The sequence below is a fragment of the Spermophilus citellus genome (genome assembly GCF_964194105.1).
Source record: "Spermophilus citellus genome assembly, chromosome: 2".
Lineage (NCBI taxonomy): Eukaryota > Metazoa > Chordata > Mammalia > Rodentia > Sciuridae > Spermophilus > Spermophilus citellus.
In genome coordinates this window covers 257,862,406-257,877,772 of record NC_138183.1, presented here as the reverse complement: position 1 = coordinate 257,877,772, position 15,367 = coordinate 257,862,406, and the positions used below count along the sequence as shown (strand labels likewise).

The 15,367-nt window shown below is 60.2% G+C and overlaps 2 protein-coding genes across 7 annotated transcripts; both read right to left on the bottom strand.

Annotated features, from left to right (window-relative positions):
* Positions 1-198: 198 nt before the first annotated feature.
* SLC25A22 (solute carrier family 25 member 22) lies at positions 199-4,812 on the bottom strand. The gene is made up of 9 exons (XM_081278524.1): positions 4,539-4,812; positions 4,319-4,444; positions 4,003-4,058; positions 3,136-3,226; positions 2,499-2,617; positions 2,236-2,410; positions 1,880-2,034; positions 1,720-1,795; positions 199-1,647 (listed from the first exon to the last, which is right to left on the bottom strand). The coding sequence occupies exons 1-9, from the start codon at positions 4,556-4,558 to the stop codon at positions 1,494-1,496; spliced, it is 972 nt and encodes a 323-aa protein (XP_081134650.1). The 5' UTR covers positions 4,559-4,812; the 3' UTR covers positions 199-1,493.
* Positions 4,584-14,338, bottom strand: PIDD1 (p53-induced death domain protein 1). Of its 6 annotated transcripts, XM_081278523.1 has the most exons (17): positions 13,788-14,337; positions 12,727-13,115; positions 11,927-12,340; positions 11,379-11,588; positions 11,243-11,297; positions 10,893-11,094; positions 10,688-10,813; positions 10,415-10,594; positions 10,190-10,337; positions 9,967-10,102; positions 9,738-9,888; positions 9,525-9,648; positions 9,332-9,450; positions 9,142-9,255; positions 8,841-9,040; positions 7,651-8,638; positions 4,588-4,713 (listed from the first exon to the last, which is right to left on the bottom strand). In XM_081278523.1, exons 2-16 carry the CDS (start codon positions 13,034-13,036, stop codon positions 8,380-8,382), a joined length of 2,748 nt encoding a protein of 915 aa, XP_081134649.1. In that variant the 5' UTR covers positions 13,037-13,115; positions 13,788-14,337; the 3' UTR covers positions 4,588-4,713; positions 7,651-8,379. The 6 variants fall into 6 exon arrangements, with proteins under 6 accessions (XP_081134647.1, XP_081134649.1, XP_081134645.1 ...); XM_081278519.1 differs by having other exon boundaries at positions 8,841-8,947; positions 9,967-10,337; positions 13,788-14,338; XM_081278518.1 differs by having other exon boundaries at positions 9,967-10,337.
* Between the last annotated feature and the right edge of the window lie 1,029 nt (positions 14,339-15,367).

Sequence of the window (15,367 nt, the reverse complement as noted above, 5' to 3'; positions counted from 1 at the left end):
GGTCAGCGAGGAGAGGTGCCCAGGCTAATTTCCTGTACCCCATCCACATCTCGGGGCAGTGGGGAGGCCCCGCCGGCCCCTCTTCCTTGGTTCCCCTAGGCAGGTGGGATGGGCAGACCTAGGTCTGCCTGGGGAGGCGAGGACTGCCCTTCCCGCCCCATCACCAACAAGACTTCCAGAAAGGAGAGTTCTATTTAGAATATTTATTTACCCTTTTACGTGACAAGACACAAAAAGTTACAACTCCTTAAAACTCTTCAAAAGAAAAAAAAATATAATTCTGTAAGCAGCAGCAGCAGCTTTCAAGGTACAGACATGATGGGAGGGAGCTCCCAGGAGCAACCGTGAACTGGTGGGGGCCCAGACCTGAGCCCAGGTAGTGTCACTGGGAAGGGGCCTCCTCAGAGGGAGCTAGGTTTTGGGGACACAGCACCAGCACATCAGGATCAGTCACCAACACAATCACATGGCTGGGGCAGGAGAGGGAGCCTGCCTCAGTTCACAACACAGAGGGTTCCAGGGCTGGGAGGGGGGACTTTCTCAATGTGGTCAGGGACCTTAACTAGAGGCCCAAAGAGTAGGGTTGACCCTGGGAGGGCTGGGGCAGCAGCTTCCACCCCTTTCCCATGAGCAGAGCAGCTGCCCCAGGCTTTATACTGGCCCTGTTGTCCACCCTCTCCCCTGACAAATCTCAGTCCAGGGATGGGATCTCAGAAGACAGGATGGAGAAATTTTGTATGGGTTCAGCAGAGGATCTGGGGTGCACACGGTGCCTGGCCACATGGGGAGGGGCAGCAGCCTCCCCACAGGCCATGAGAAGGCTGGCAGGCAAACCTGCTCCCCACCCCGCAAGCAGAGACCCTGAGCCTGGCCTGGGGTGGGACTGAGTGGCTCACCAGAAGATCCCACAGTGGGGGGGGGAGGGGGGCTTGTCCTGGAATCAGAACTCATGGTGGCTCCCCACCTGGGACCCCCAGAGCTATGTGGGGAAGAGGCAGAGTGGAATCCTGGCCAAGAGGAGAGCAGCAAGAGGGTATGGACCACGGACGGAAGGACAGGCAGGGCCACGAGGGCGCAGCAGTTTCAATAAATAGGTTTGTGCAGGTCCCCTTTGTAGACCAGGAGAACCTCAGAAAGGAGCCAGGGGCCTGGGGGGTAGGGTCCAGCCTGCCCAGCCCAGGCCTGAGGGCCCCCAGCCCAGAGACCAGCTCTGCCCCTGGGGGTGCTCAGGCCAGGGCAAGGCTGGGTCAGGGATTGGCTCCAGGAATGTACAGATTTCTGCGTTTTCTACATAAATAAGACGTTGATCCCAATAGTTGTGCCTGCAGAACCCCATGGGGATCTCTGTGTGCACCACCCATGTGGACCCTGCTCCCCTACCCCAGCCTCCCCTGTTGGCCATGCAGGATTGGGGAGACCTTCTCTCACTCAGTCCTGGGCTGGCACCCAACCCAGGCCACAGCCAACAGACTGGGGAGGGGCAGCTGCTGGGTTCAGGCCTGGGGGCCCTGCAGCAGCCCCAACAGGGACTCTGCAATTCCCAGGAAGTAGACCACCTGAGCAATGCCAAACAGTGGGGCGATGACCAGGGCACGACAGTAGGCACCCTTCAGGAAAGCAGAAGGACCCTCGTGCTGCCAGATCTTCCTGTGGGGGAGGGGGGGGTCAGAACTGGTGCCCAGCCCCCACCCCAGCCCCCACCCCTTGGGCCTGGCCCACCTGGCGCAGTCCAGAAACCCAGAGTAGGTGTCCTCATTAACGCCTCGCTGGAGAGACTGTAGACGAGTCTTCACCACTGCAAGCGGACAGGTGGGTCAGCCTGAAGCCTGCTCCCTGCCCCTCAGCCCCACTCCCCTCCTGGGCCCCGGGGAGCTCTGACCATCGCATGGGTTAACTGCCACAGCTGCGGCACTGCCAGCCACACAGCCGGCAAGGAACGACACGTAGAAGGGCGCCTTCTCCTCCGAGGCAGGGCGGCCCAGCTGGTTCAGGTTGGCAAAGAGAGGGAAGTACACAATGGAGAAGGGTACATCCCTGCAGAGAGGAGGGGTGGAGCCAACCTTGGGCTGGGGAAGAGGGGAAGGAGAGGGGTAGCCACCCCCCACCCTCCCCAGAGAAGGGGCAGAGCCGACCTTGGGGCTGGGGAAGCAGGGATGGAAGGGGTAGTCCTTATGGAGAGGGGGGACTGGGCAGGTAGGCCTCTACCTCCTCCAGCCTGCCCGCCAGCCCTCCCACCTGAGCAGGGTGGCCCCCAGTCCCTTGTAGAGGCCAGCAATGCCATGGTTCCGCAGCAGGTCACGGGTTAACTGGGTGGCTGTGGGCCGGGGAGCAGCAGGAGCCTCCACTGAGGGCTGGGTGGCCCCATGGGCCGAGAGCTGGGCCTGAGCAGCCAGCATCTTCTTCTGGGCAGCTGGTGAAAAAGGGGCTTTGGTCTCTTCCTCCTGGCATGGTGAGGCAGGGGACAGGCCTGGCTGCTGACCCTATCCCTTGCTCCTCACCGATGCGGCCTGCATCCTGCAGCTGGATCTTCAGCATCTCCATGGGGGTGGTCACGATCACCTGGCAGGTGCCTGCCCCACAGCCAGCCAGCATCTCCTTAGGCAGGGTCAGCTTCTGCCTATAGTGGAGAGGCCACCTGCCATGAGGAGATGTGCAGGAACTGCCTGCCCAATAGGCTGCCTGTGGAGGCTGGTGTGAAAGGGGTGTGGGTGGTGGAAGCAGATGTGGCTCCCTGAGGATACGGTCCCCAGCCTCAGGCCTCCAACAACAGACACCAACCAAAAAGACAGATGGCTCCTAGGGCAGGGGCTGGGGAAGGTAGTGGGGTCATCTTCTCACAGAGAGAAAGGAGAATTATGGTTCTGAGTACTCTGAAAGGGGGTCCCCCTTGCACCCCTACTCTTCAGTGATGGGGGAGCTGGTTGATGCCCCCAAGTCCTGGCAGCCATCAGTGGCTGGTGGCCAACAGCCACTGACTCAGCGTCCACTTTGAGTCTCCCCATACAGGCTAGTCAGTCTACCCTGCAAGGTCACAGAAGTCAGAAAGGGGCCGGCTGGCGGGGCTGACTTTCATCACAGCACCCAAGCCCCAGATCTTGGCCCCCCAAGAGCCAGCAGGAAGGCCAAGCCTCTCACCCATCCTTAGAGAGCTGGTGTCGAAAGAAGTCATTGGCAGCCAGCTTGATGGCCTTCTCAGGGGTGACCAGTGTCAGGTTCACGGCGGCTCCTGGGGGACATTTGGGGGTCAGATGGGGCTGGTGGGGAGACATAGGAAGACCTGGTGGGGGTGGACAGGCTCAGCAGCCTGGGCTGGGGAGGCCCTGGGCCAGCACTTGCCTCCTGGTCAGCCAAGCCCCACCCCAGGCACTACTGGCACCGCCTTCTGCCCTCTCACCCACATTAAGGCTGGTGTGTGCCAGGCAGGCAGGAACCAAGCAGGTTGGGCTGTACTGCAGCCTCCTCCTAGCCCCCTTCCCTCCCCTTCCAACTCCATGTGTCTGACTCCGGCAAGAACTGGCCTTACTCGGCTGCAGGTGCAGGGGATCAGACCGGAGAATCCAGGCCCCCTGGCAGTCCACAGGTGTGTGTGGCCTAGATTGGTCAAAGCTAGGGGATGGGCAGCCCATGTCAGTGCAGGGCTCAGGGCTGCACAGCATCTGGGCAAATCCAGCTCTGCTGGGATTGCTTCCTGAGCGGCTTTGCATAATGCCCCCAGTCTCCAGTTGCAGCTGCCATGAGAAGCAGATCATCTGCAGTGTCCTAGCAGAGGGGCTGAGGGCAATGCCCAGGCCAGGGGCTGAGAACTGCTATTTACCAGAGATCCAGCTCTTGGTCATCCAACCCCCGCTCACCCAGGGCTTGGCTAATGACCTCCACACAGGAGCAGCAGCACCCCAGACAACCCCCGCCACACACACCCAGGTTCAGCCACACTGCTCAGCCCATGCTCTCTGCCCAGGCCATGGGAGGTGCCACCCAGGCCCAGCCCATCCCAAGCCTCACCCCGGTACATGCCGAAGTAGCCCTCAGAGCGGATGGTCTTGATAAGGCAGTCAGACCTGCAGCCAAAGGGGTTAGGGGTGAGCTGGGGGCCAGCTGGCAACCCCTGTTCTCCAGTGCAGATGCTGGCCAGCTCCTTTCCTGCCCAGCCTGGAGTGTCCAGGGCTGAGAGAGAGGCCAGTCAAAAGCCTCCACACTGACTCCTGGCCTGGAAGGGGTCTCTCCAGGCTGTCCTGCCCTGTTTCCCCATCAAATGGCAAAGGGCTCAAGGCACAGCTCCCCTGCGTGCCTCCACACACTGCCCGTGAGGCATACTCACATGCTCGTGTACATGCGCTGGCCATTCTGCTGGTTCTGCAGCCTGGTCTTGGCCAGGTCGATGGGAAACACACAGGTGACCCCAATCAGCCCAGCGATGCCGCCATTGATGAGCTTTGCTGGCAGGCTGTGGAGGTAGGGCCAGGGTCAGCACACACTCCCTCCACCTGTGGTGGGGGTGTGTGGCTAGGGCTGAAGCCCAGGGTGGGGTCAAGTCTGACCTGATCTGTTTATCAGCCATTTAACTCAAGCACACCCGGGCAGGAGCAGGAGAGGTGGACGCCAGGAGGTGGAGGTGGTGACAGGAGAAGGGGGGCGGCAGCTGCGATGGAGGGTAGGACCAAGTGCAGGAGTGATCCTCCAGTTCAGGGGGCTTCAAGGCAATGGTCACCACTTCTGCCTTGGAAAAAAGAGGGGACAGGTATCAGGAGGGGGGGCCCATCATGGGAAACAGCTTCCCCCACCCTCCATCTCAGGCTCTGCGTCAAGCTCCCCACCCCCCCACCCCAGAATGGAGTCCTAACATGTCCTGAGGATGCACAACAGAAGGAGGGGAGGTGGCTGCCACCTGGCCCCTCCCTGAGGCCACCTGGTTCCCCCTCAGTGCCCTCCTCACAGCGTCTCCGGCTGGCACAAGCTCACAAATGCACACACTCATGCTCACGTGCACAAGGGGCAAGCTCCAGCTTTTAAAGGGACAGGCACCTCTGAGAAGCAGTGACACCTTGAGCCTGGACTGGACTGTGGTGACCATTTCCCCAGCTTTGAACAGAGGCAGCTGTCCCCTACCCTCTTCAGGATGGGGCTGGGGTCTTCACCCCAGGACCCCCCACCTAGGTGAAGTTCATGGCTGCCCAGATGGACTTGGCCATCCCAGGGACAGCCCCCAAACCCCATGACAGTCCCACTCAGGACTGCAGAGTCTCCTCCCCAGGGAAGCACAGTGCCCACCCACACCCAGCCCATTCCCCACCCTCCTCTCCAACCTCTGAGTTTCACTCCCAGACACAGGAACTCGCTGACCAGCACCTCAGAGAGCCTCGGGAACAAAAGGCACCAGCCAGCCGCCTGGGAAATGGCTAGCCCCAGGGGACTTTAGGACCCCATCGCCTCTAGGGCTGTGGAGAAAAGGGCCTCTCCCACTAGCAGCAGGACTTCAGGGGCACCATGGGGGACATGGCCATAAAATCTGAACTGTGGAGGGCATCCTGGAGTCTGTCCGCTCCAACTTTCTGTGTTTCCCCCAGTTCTCCTCAGAGGTCGGCTGGCTTATACCCCAGCACAGCTGCCCAGGGTCAGACTGCTGGCTCACATCCTCGGGCCCTGCAAGGACTCATGACCTTCACCTTGCTGGGCTGTCCACAGCCTCCTTGGCTCCCTCCACCACTCCCACCACCTGCTGGGTCCTGCTTACCCCTGAGGTGCACAGAGAGCTCCTCCAGGGCTCCAGCCAGCTGCCTCTGGGAGGAGATAAGGAGCTGCCAGCCAAGGGAGGAGGGAAGGGCCCTAGGGATTGGCCACAGGCTGGGGCGGGGCCTGGCTGGGGGGGACTTTTTCTTTCACTTTGGGCAAGCTGGGGATCCCTGCAGCTTCAGGAGAAGGGAAGAGAAGGGGTGAGACTGCTTCAGGAGCAGGGCTGGCCTTGGACTGGGTGACAAGGGGGTCTGACCCAGGCTGGCTGGGCGGGTTCCTGTCTGTAGCCTGTGAGATGAACCAGGATCTGTCTAGGGTTCTGGAACCCCAGGGGCTGGGGTGCTCTGTGCCCCGGCACCCTTCAGGCACCTGCAGGTGTACCCTGTGGAGAGGTGTCAGCACACGCTCAGCTGTGGTGTGTCTGTTGAGGCCGGTGGACGTCAGTGGACCTGACAGTGGGATGCAGGAAGGCATGCCCGTCCACGGGCAAGGGCAGGGAAGGGTGCCTGGGTCTCAGAGGTCACTGGATGCCCTCCACAGGCCCTGCTTACCTGGCAGGTCCAGAGGGCAGGGAAGCTGACACTCCCAGCACTGCTCTGGTCACCACCGGCACACCCAGAACCTCAGTGGAGAACTACCTCTCACAGCCCAGTTCTTGACCTCTGAACTTCAGCCTGACTCCTCTGTACCCCTCCCCACCCGCTCCAGGTATAGTCTGGCCACAGCCAGCTCATCCTGTTGCTAGCCTCAGCTCTCCCTAGGAGCCCATGCCCTTCCTCCAGGATGGAGTGAGCCCAGCCAGCCTCCCTGAGCAACCCCTTTCCTCCCCAGATCCCACCTCAGGAGGCACACCTGGGTGTTGGGGGTGCCAGAGTCTGACAGCCCAACTGGAGTGGGGAGGGGAAGAGTGACACAGGCCCCCACATCCCAAGGGCTGAGTCAGCCCTGTGCCCCACACCATGCAGTGCAGGCCAGATCATCAGGGAGGAGCTACTGAGCTGACAGTGAGGGGCTCTGCCTGGGAAAAACTGGCACTGGGAGGGGGCTCTGGACTGAAACCCCCCCTTTTCTGTCTTCACTTCTTGGTTCCACCCTGCCTGAGACAGCTGTCAGTCAAGGTCCCACCCCCAGCACCTTTCCTGTTGCCACAGAAACTGGCAGCCCAGCCAGGCCTGAGGCACCAGAGCCAAGTCTGGCCACCCCAACTTTCCAGTCAGGTACCCGGGGCTGCAGGCAGCCTGATAGCAAGGGAGCATACAAAAGCCACCCCCATGCCCTGCAGGACCATACTGCTTCTTCCCTGACCCACAAGGGTGAAATCTCCCTAATGAAGCTGCCCAGCTTCCCCTACCCCTGAGAAAGGCTATGGGGCCAAGGTTCAAGAGTGGGAACCGGTTCAACCTCCCCCAGCCTTCCTCTTGGGAGGGTCTTTCTGTTCTGCTGGCTGGAAGGGCCCCGAAAGGGTCTCCAATTGTGAAGTACACCAACCCGGGACAAAGGAGGACCGGGTGGAAGGCTGCATGCTGTGATCCAGGCAAGCTCAGACCCTACTCCGTAGCTGGGGTTCAGCTGGCCTTGATGACCCGGATTCTGGCCATTTACATGTGCACGCAAGATCCGTGAGGTCCCATGTGTGCGCCCCCCACAGCCTGGCTCCTCCTTCCCGGGCTCCAGCTTAGGCTTTCACCCCGCGGGGACACGTGGACACGTGTGCACAGGGAGCGCGCCCGGAACCGCGGGGCCGAGCACGGCCTCCCACACCCTGGCGATGGTGGATCCGAGCATCCGCCGGGCTGGGCCCTACCGGGGCCGCCTTGTCCGGGCAGCTGTCACCTCACCCAGCCACTCTGACACCCTCTGTCCTCGCAGCCCAGTTGCGCTCAGGTGGGCGACCACGAGACCCACCCTCCGGGCACTCACCGCACTCCGCCGCGCTCGCCTCCCCGCTGTGCCGCGCACCCGGCCTGCACCTAGGCAGGGAGGCGCGTCCGCTCTGCGCCGCGCGCGCTCCGCCCCCAGGCCTGGGCTGGCTCTCGGGCTTCGGCTCCCCCTCCCGGCCACCATGGCCACTGCGCCCAGCCAGGCCACAGTCCTAGCCCAAGACCACCCCTCCCTGCAAGTAGAGCGGCAAAGCTGGGATTCTGCGCGTCCCCAGGGCCCTTTAAGAACAAGGACCCATGCATGTCTGACTAGGTGGCGGGGAGCACGGTGGATGAGGGCATCCTGGGGGAGGAGGGGGTTCCCAGCTCAGCCGGGAATTAGCCTGCCAAGGCTGGTGGGCTTGGTGGATGCACAATCACAAAACCACACAGGTGACTTTGTATCCATCTCTGATAGAATCGTTACTTTGTAGAGTCAGCTCCTCTCCACTTCTGGGAAGATCAGGACCACAGGCAACAGGCATGGTCTGAGGGAGGGGCAGGAGCAAAGGCCATGGGAAGACTGGGCATACAGAACCCCCTCCCAGTAGAGGCTGGGCCTCAGATAGCCTGGCCCTGCCTTCCCTCCAACTGCCTCTCCACCTGATGGACGAGCCAAGCTCTGAGATGGTAGATGGAACAGTACAGGTTTACATCGCCCCCAGACAGGGGAGAGACTTGAAGGTCGAGCTCTGCCAGGGGCCAGGCCAATGTCCAGAGCCTGCTGGGCTTAGGCCTGGGCAGGCTCTGTGGACTGTGAGGCTGATGTGCCTGGCAGAGCAGAGTCCTCCGCAGCCAGGCCCGTACGGCGGATGCTGTCCTGGTACTTGTGGCGGCCGAGCTCCAAGATGGCCCGTACTTCTTCAGCCACATCCTGCCGGTCACTCTGCTCCAGGGCCTGCAGCAAGAGCTCCACAGCCCCTGGCTGCCCAGCCTGGCGCTCTGCCCAGGAGAAGAGCATGTGGCGGATTTGCCCATCCAGGTCGTCCCTTGGAGAAGGGGGGTAGTGATCAAGGGGGTCACAGACCCTCATAAAGGGTTCCTTGCTCTGTGGGCCAGTTGTGGCCAAACCCTCCCTTTCCAGCCTGGAGCTTGTCCCGGCCTCCTTGAAACTTCTGCCAGAAATAAGCAGGACCAACTTGGTAGTCAGGGCCTGGCCTGAGGCTGCATGGGCTTCAGTGGGAGGCTCACCGGAACTCATGCCGGATGCGCTGCAGCTCTCGGTAGGGCATGCCCAAGTGCAGGGCCACGGCTGGCCAGTCGGGACCCAGGCGCCCAGCCACACTCAGCAGGTTGCTCTGAGTCAGAAAGCCAGTCTCAGCGTCGCCCAGGTTCAGGGGTGCCAGGGAAAGCCTGGCCCCCTTCCCGTGACCCTTGAGCCCCTGAAGTCTCTGTCAGGAGGAGCAGAACAGTGAGCCCTGACCCCGCCCTCACATCCCTGGTTACTCCCAGGACTCTGTCCCTCCCCACACCCACTGCTCCCCAGCCGCACCGGCAGCTTGATAGGCAGAGTGGCCATCCAGAGGGCATCTGCACCCTTCCTCTGCCGGGCAGCCTCAGCCTCTTGGGGTACCTCCACAGGCACTGAGCCCCGATAAAAGGACACCTGAGGAGAGATCAGATGAGTTTCAGACCTCTGGCCTCTGCCCAGGTGACCTGGGTCTCCTACCCTGTTGGCCCACCTGGCCTCGCACCGCCTGAGCTTCCCGATCCAGAGCTGTGGTGATGTAAACTTCCTTCACGTTCTTCAGGTGAGAGTAGAACACAAAGCAGACCCTGCCCTCCACACAGTCTGGGCGGTCTGGGGGCACGAGACAGGCTCAGCAGGGCAGGCGGGAGGGCAGACCCCAGGCCCTGCTGGGGAGGGAGACTTACCAGCATCCACGTCAATGCCTCGCTCAAAGGCAGCAAAGAACTTCTCGCCCTCAAACATCTCCACAGTGTCAGAGGGCTCAGGCCCTCGATAGCGCTCCAGCAGCCGGCGCAGGGTGGCATCCACCTGCAGGGACACCCCCGTAGCTTAGACCCCAAGCTCAATGCTCCCCCCCCCAGGGTTTGGTCTCCCTGCTGCCCTCCTGCCATCCCCACCTTGTTTCGGGGCAGGCACTGCAGCAGGACCTGCTCGGGGTCTCGGCGCCTTTGCAGGGCAATGAGGTTGACTTGGTGCAGCCGTAGCCGCTCCCAGGCCTTCCGCGCCAGGCCCCCCACACAGGTCTTGGTGGTGTACCAGAGCCAGTACCTGGGAGGGTCAGTGGTGAGATGCACTGTGCAGACCAGACTGGGGGAGGACAGGGAGGGGGACCTGGGGAGCACTGACCAGGAGAAATGTGTGACCTGGAAGCGTGCATACAGATGAGTGAGCTCCAGCACCACCTGAGCCGTGATGTCATCCCAGGTGGCTGCAGGAGGTGCCCAGTACAGCAGGTGCAGGCGGGAGTGGTCCAGGCTGAAGCCTAGACAGGAAAGGGCAGCAGGCTGAGGTCTCTGGCTGGCCCTTCCAAGCATTGTCTCCTCTACCCAATGGCACAGTGACCTCTCACCTGTGACACCAGGGGGCAGGGGTAGCTGCACTGTAACTGGTTGGAGGAAGCTGGGGGGACCACTCTGTGAGAGGCATAGCAGGGGGCTCACCGCAGCCTCTGGCTCCCCTAGAAGGGCGCGCAACTCTCGGCCAGCCATGTGCACCACCTGTGCAGACAGCCACCTGAGCAACTGCCTGGGCGCCATGCTGTCACCTGATACCCTTGGTGCTATGCTGGCTATACCTGCATGGAGACATGACGAGGCTCCTCGGTGGCCCCAGGGGGGAAGGTGACCTTGACCCCAGGATGACTTGAAGAGCACAGCAGTGTCCCCTCTGGAGGTACCAGGCAGGCATTGGATACAGGGCGCAAAACCACAAGGAACCATGAGAAGTGGGGCACCTGGCAGCGAGCCCAGAGCCGCTGGGACACACAAGGGGTTCAGATCAGGGTAGAGAGTCAAGGCAGAGATGCCACTCCCTGCCTCCCCTCACCCAAAGGCCTGGGCAGCCTCACCTTGGGTGCCTCTTCCTCTAGGTGGGTCTCCAGGTCACTCCAGCTATTGTCCCTGCGGGTTCTGACCACCACCTCATGGCAACGACGGGCCCGAGGGGGGACAAAGAGCAGCCACAGGCTCACATCCTGCCAGGCAATGGTGGTGTGAGAGCTGGGGCCAGGCCTGTGGCCTCCAAACCTGCCCGCCCCCCTACCTTGGCCATGCCTGCTGAAAAGCCACCCCATGGGGCCACAGCTCCAGGACACCGCTGAGCAGGGAGTCATGAGGGCCCAAGGAGACGAGTGCTGGTTCCGGCAGCCACAGTCGATAGTGGACAGTGATGGGGGTAGTGGTGGCCCCCGCTGGGAACCGCAGGCGGACGCCACAAGCCAGAGTTACAGAGCAGCCTTGGGGGGTCACAGGGAAGCTGAGTGAGGAAAGGGGTGTGGGGTCAGACACAAGATCTGTGTCAGAACCTAGCTCCCTAGGACTCCTGACACACAGGCAAAGTGTCCAGAATAGCCTGGGTGACAGGGTGGACAGATCTCCTTTAGCCCTCCTTTCCCATTTCATACCTGTCCAAATCTGAGGTCAGGAACAGTTTCGGCATTTCAAGAACTTGAGGTGTGCCTGCACAAAGGACAGATGAGTCATCAGGACAGCAATGTGCCTGTGTCCTCTCTGCCTGGCTCATCCCTACACCAAGCCTACCTGGAGGACTCAGAGAGTCTGGTGAGGCCTCACCCAGGGGGTTCCCCTGTAAGCGCACAAAGGGTGCATCTAGTAGCTCAGGAGGCAGGTGCCGGAGCTGGTTGTCCCTCAGGTCAAGGCGAGTGAGCAGTGGGAGATGGGCCAGACCAGCAGGCACTGAGGTCAGGAAGTTGCTGTGCAAAACAAGGAGCCGCAGGGACCGCAGCCCCACTGCAGCAGGTGCTGACTCAGGTTGGGCAGAGGACCACGCAGCAGGTGCTGACTCAGGTTGGGCAGAGGACCACTCAGGGCTACCTCTGGCCCTGGGGCTCCACAATAGGACACTCACGCCACAGCAGCAGGGAAGCTGTTACAGGTCCACCTCTTGGTAGACAAGGCTGCCCAGGTCAGCCTGGGAGGAGTGAAAGCTAAAAGGCAGGCAAGCCTGTGGGTGCAGGGTCTCCTGTGGAAGAGGGGAGGAGCCACAGCCCAAGCCTGCAGGGAAACAATGGGTAGGGGCGCTACTTCTTGGACTAGTGAGCCAAGTCATGGATGTCGCTGCTACTCACCAAGGGAGACAGGGAGGCTCTGCAGCCGGTTGGAGGCCAGGTTGAGTTCAGTGAGGTTGCTCAGGCCTCCAATCTCAGGAGGTAATGTGTCCAGAAGGTTCTCTGAGAGATCAAGTTGCTGCAGGGCAGACAGGGCCCCCAGTGCCGGGGGCAGCTTTTGCAGGCAGTTGTGTGTCACAGTGAGGAAGGTGAGAACATGGAGAGCACCCAGGGTCTCAGGGAGCTCTGACAGGCGGTTATGAGAGAGAAGGAGCGTGTCCAGGCTGCGCAGCTGAGGGACACAGGCTGGCAGTGTCTCCAGTTTATTGAAGCTCAGGTCTAGGTGGACCAGGTGGGCCAAGGTACTCAGGCCAGTGGGCAACGTGGTCAGGGTACCCTGGAGGCAGGCACCCAGGGCACCCCGATTTTGCCCTCCTGGAAGTGGTAGAAGCAGATGTAGCCCTTAGAACCACCCAGTCAGCCCTGCTAGGCAGAGAAAGCCACTTGATGAAAGGCACAGACCTGCCTGCTAAACCCAGAAACACTGAAAGGAAGATGGGAAGAAAAGATGAAACCATCAGCAACGTCAACTGACAGGATGGCCCAACCTACCCAGGGACTTCTGGGGTCTTTGGAAAGGCACCATGGGCAACTCTAGGCCCGGAGCTGGAGACAAAGGCCCAGCCCACTTTACACTGGGAGGAAGGTGAAGGGGCTGAGGACAGAAGCCTGTAACTGCAGCTGGGACCAGGGTTGCCTCTGAGGACCAAGAAGCAGGGCAGAGATAGAGATGGGACAGGATCAAGAACAAGGGGGCTTACCTTTGAGGACCAAGGAGCGGAGGTGTGGCAGGTTCCCCGGCACCTGGGCCAGGGTGGCTTCCAGCAGTTGAGGGTCCTCGTGGGTGCTCAGCCGTAAGAACTCTACCTGCAGCAGCTGCTGGTGGTGCTGGGCACACAGGTGCAGCAGCTGGTGGCAGCCCTTGGGGTACAGGTCCAAATTCAGCCGATTCCCAGCCAGGAAGGGGGGTGCCCCAGGTCCTGCATCCACAGACTCCACAGCAGGTCTTGGAGCATCTTTTGAGGCAGCTGCAGCTTCTCTGGACTCCAGCCCCTCCGCCGCTGCAGCCATCACTCAGGGATGGTCCTTGGGGGCCAGACATGTCCCAACTTGCCAGGCAGACCTGCTCAGACAGGGCCCAAGGAGGCTGCTAGAAGCAGAGGGAGGAATAGGCAGGAGTGGGGGCTGGGCCCCTCCTCCCCATCAGGGGAACAGGGACCCTGGCTAGGGATGGGGAGCCCTTGAGCTGGACAGAGTAACCCTCCCGGCACAGGGGAGCCCACTGAGGGAGGAAGAGGAGTGAGGTATCACTCTCTAATTCTGAAATCTGGCCAGGTGACCACCTAGGCCTGACAAGTCACCCAGGCTGTCCCCCTGCTCTGGTGATAAGAGCCCATGTTCCTTAATTCATTTACTTGTGATACTATGGATTGACCCCAGGGATGCTCTACTACTGAGCTACATCCTAACCCCTTTCTATTTACTTATTTTTTAAGCTGCTCAGGATGGCCTTCAACTTGCAATCCTTTTTCCTCAGCCTCCCGAGTCGCTGGGATGACAAGCTGTGCCAACCCGAGAGCCCACCTTCAACCTTCACACCCATCAGCTCTGGGGGGCCCAAGATCCCAGAACGCTGGAGCAGTGAGGGAGGGAGCCAGTGAGCCTGGGGACAGACTCCACTTAGCAGCCACGGGAGGAGGCTCTCCCACCGCCATTCCAGTTCACCCCTCCGTCCGCTGGAGGAGGCGGTGCAGGGAGCATTTAGGGTTCCGCAGCCCTGCCCTCTCCGCAGAAAACTTCCCGCCGCCTCGGGCGCCTATACCTGGGCTCCAGGCTGAGTGCGTCCCGAGTGCCAGCCGTTCCGCGCCGGGATTCCCGCCCGCGCGCTTCCGGGCGGGAGGGACGCCGGGCCCGCCCCTCCAGCCCCGCCTTCCCGGTCTATGCGGCAGGCCGTCGACCTCCCCTGCGCCCCGGGACGGCGGGCTGCCGGGCAGAGTCGCCCGGGACCCCGGTGCATGTCAGGGCAGCGTTTCTCGGGGGAACTTTTGGGGGCCGATCGCAGCTGCGCTCCACTCATCCCTTGCTGGACACTGGAAACCTGGCATGCCCGTCTCCAGTCAGCCCCAAGGCCTTTCTCCAGGAAGCCTTCCAGGACCTCCTCTCAGGTCCTACAGAAATCTAACTCGGCCTCTGCTCAGATGACCCTCCTAAATTTATGGGCATCATTCTGGGCCAGGTGTCCCAGGCGCAGGGTTGCCTGATGCTGCCTCCCTAAATCCTCCTGTGAATATCACAAAGGAGGAAAAGCAGGCTCCTAGAGATGAGATTTTGTCCAAGCAGGTGAGTCTCAGTGCCTCCCCCACCAACCATGAGCCCCCCCATTGAGGATGGGTCTGTGCTTCTTTCACCCAGCACGCTGGTCCAGTAGAGAAGATGGTCTGGAAATGAACAAAGCTTCTACTACCAATTAACCATGTTACATGCACCATCTTCACTGCACCCCCTGCGCCACCACCATCCCACCAATGGGGATGGGCAGGCTCCTACAGGACTCCCTGCTTCCAATATTCCCAGCCCCTGCCTCACATTGTTTCTCCCAAAGCTGTCAGAGGGATGATTTAATTTTTATTTTTAAAATATTTTTTAGCTGTAGTTGACACAATATCTTTCTTTCTTTATTTATTTATATGTGGTGCTGAGGATGGAACCCAGGGCCTCAAACGTGCTAGGCAAGCGCTCTAACACTGAGCCACAACCCCAGTCCTCAGAGGGATGTTTTTAAAACTCAATCACAGGAATATTGTTCAGCCTTAAGAAATCAACTTCTGACACATGCTATAGAACAGATAAACATTGGAAAATGTAGAATAAAAGAAAAAGCAAAAGGAACAAATCCTGCATGTTTCCCCTTTTATGAAATGCCTAGTCAAAATCACAGAAACAGCAGAATGGTGGGTGTGAGGGGCGGAAGAGTGCAGTAGGTATAGCTTCAGTTTGGGATGATGAAAAATGTTCAGAGATGGACTATAGTGATGGTTATGTAACAATGTGAATGCATTTAATGACACTAAACTGTACACTTAAAAAATGGTTAAAATGGGGCTGGGGATGTGGCTCAAGCAGTAGCGCGCTTGCCTGGCATGCGGGCGGCCCGGGTTCGATCCTCAGCACCACATACAAACAAAGATGTTGTGTCCGCCGAGAACTAAAAAAATAAATAAATATTTAAAAAAAAAAAAAGGTTAAAATGGAGCTGGGCGCAATGGTGCAGGCCTGTAATCCCAGAGGTTTGGGAGGCTGAGACAGGAGAATTTCGAGTTCAAAGCCAGCCTCAGCAAAAAGTGAGGCACTAAGCAACTCAGAGAGACCCTGATCTCTAAATAAACTACAAAATAGGGCTAG

What these genes read in the sequence shown, in the direction of transcription:
- SLC25A22 (XM_081278524.1), bottom strand. Translation starts at nt 4,558, where the DNA reads ATGGCTGATAAACAGATCAG. An exon ending in CTGGGGGCCACCCTGCTCAG is followed by an intron (nt 2,035 to 2,235) that starts GTGGGAGGGCTG and finishes TCCTCTCTGCAG; the next exon opens with GGATGTACCCTTCTCCATTG. An exon ending in GGCAGTTAACCCATGCGATG is followed by an intron (nt 1,796 to 1,879) that starts GTCAGAGCTCCC and finishes GTCCGCTTGCAG; the next exon opens with TGGTGAAGACTCGTCTACAG.
- PIDD1 (XM_081278518.1), bottom strand. Translation starts at nt 13,036, where the DNA reads ATGGCTGCAGCGGCGGAGGGGCTGGAGTCCAGAGAAGCTGCAGCTGCC. An exon ending in CTCAGGCGGTGCGAGGCCAG is followed by an intron (nt 9,256 to 9,331) that starts GTGGGCCAACAG and finishes ATCTCTCCTCAG; the next exon opens with GTGTCCTTTTATCGGGGCTC. An exon ending in CGCATCCGGCATGAGTTCCG is followed by an intron (nt 8,639 to 8,840) that starts GTGAGCCTCCCA and finishes CCCTTCTCCAAG; the next exon opens with GGACGACCTGGATGGGCAAA.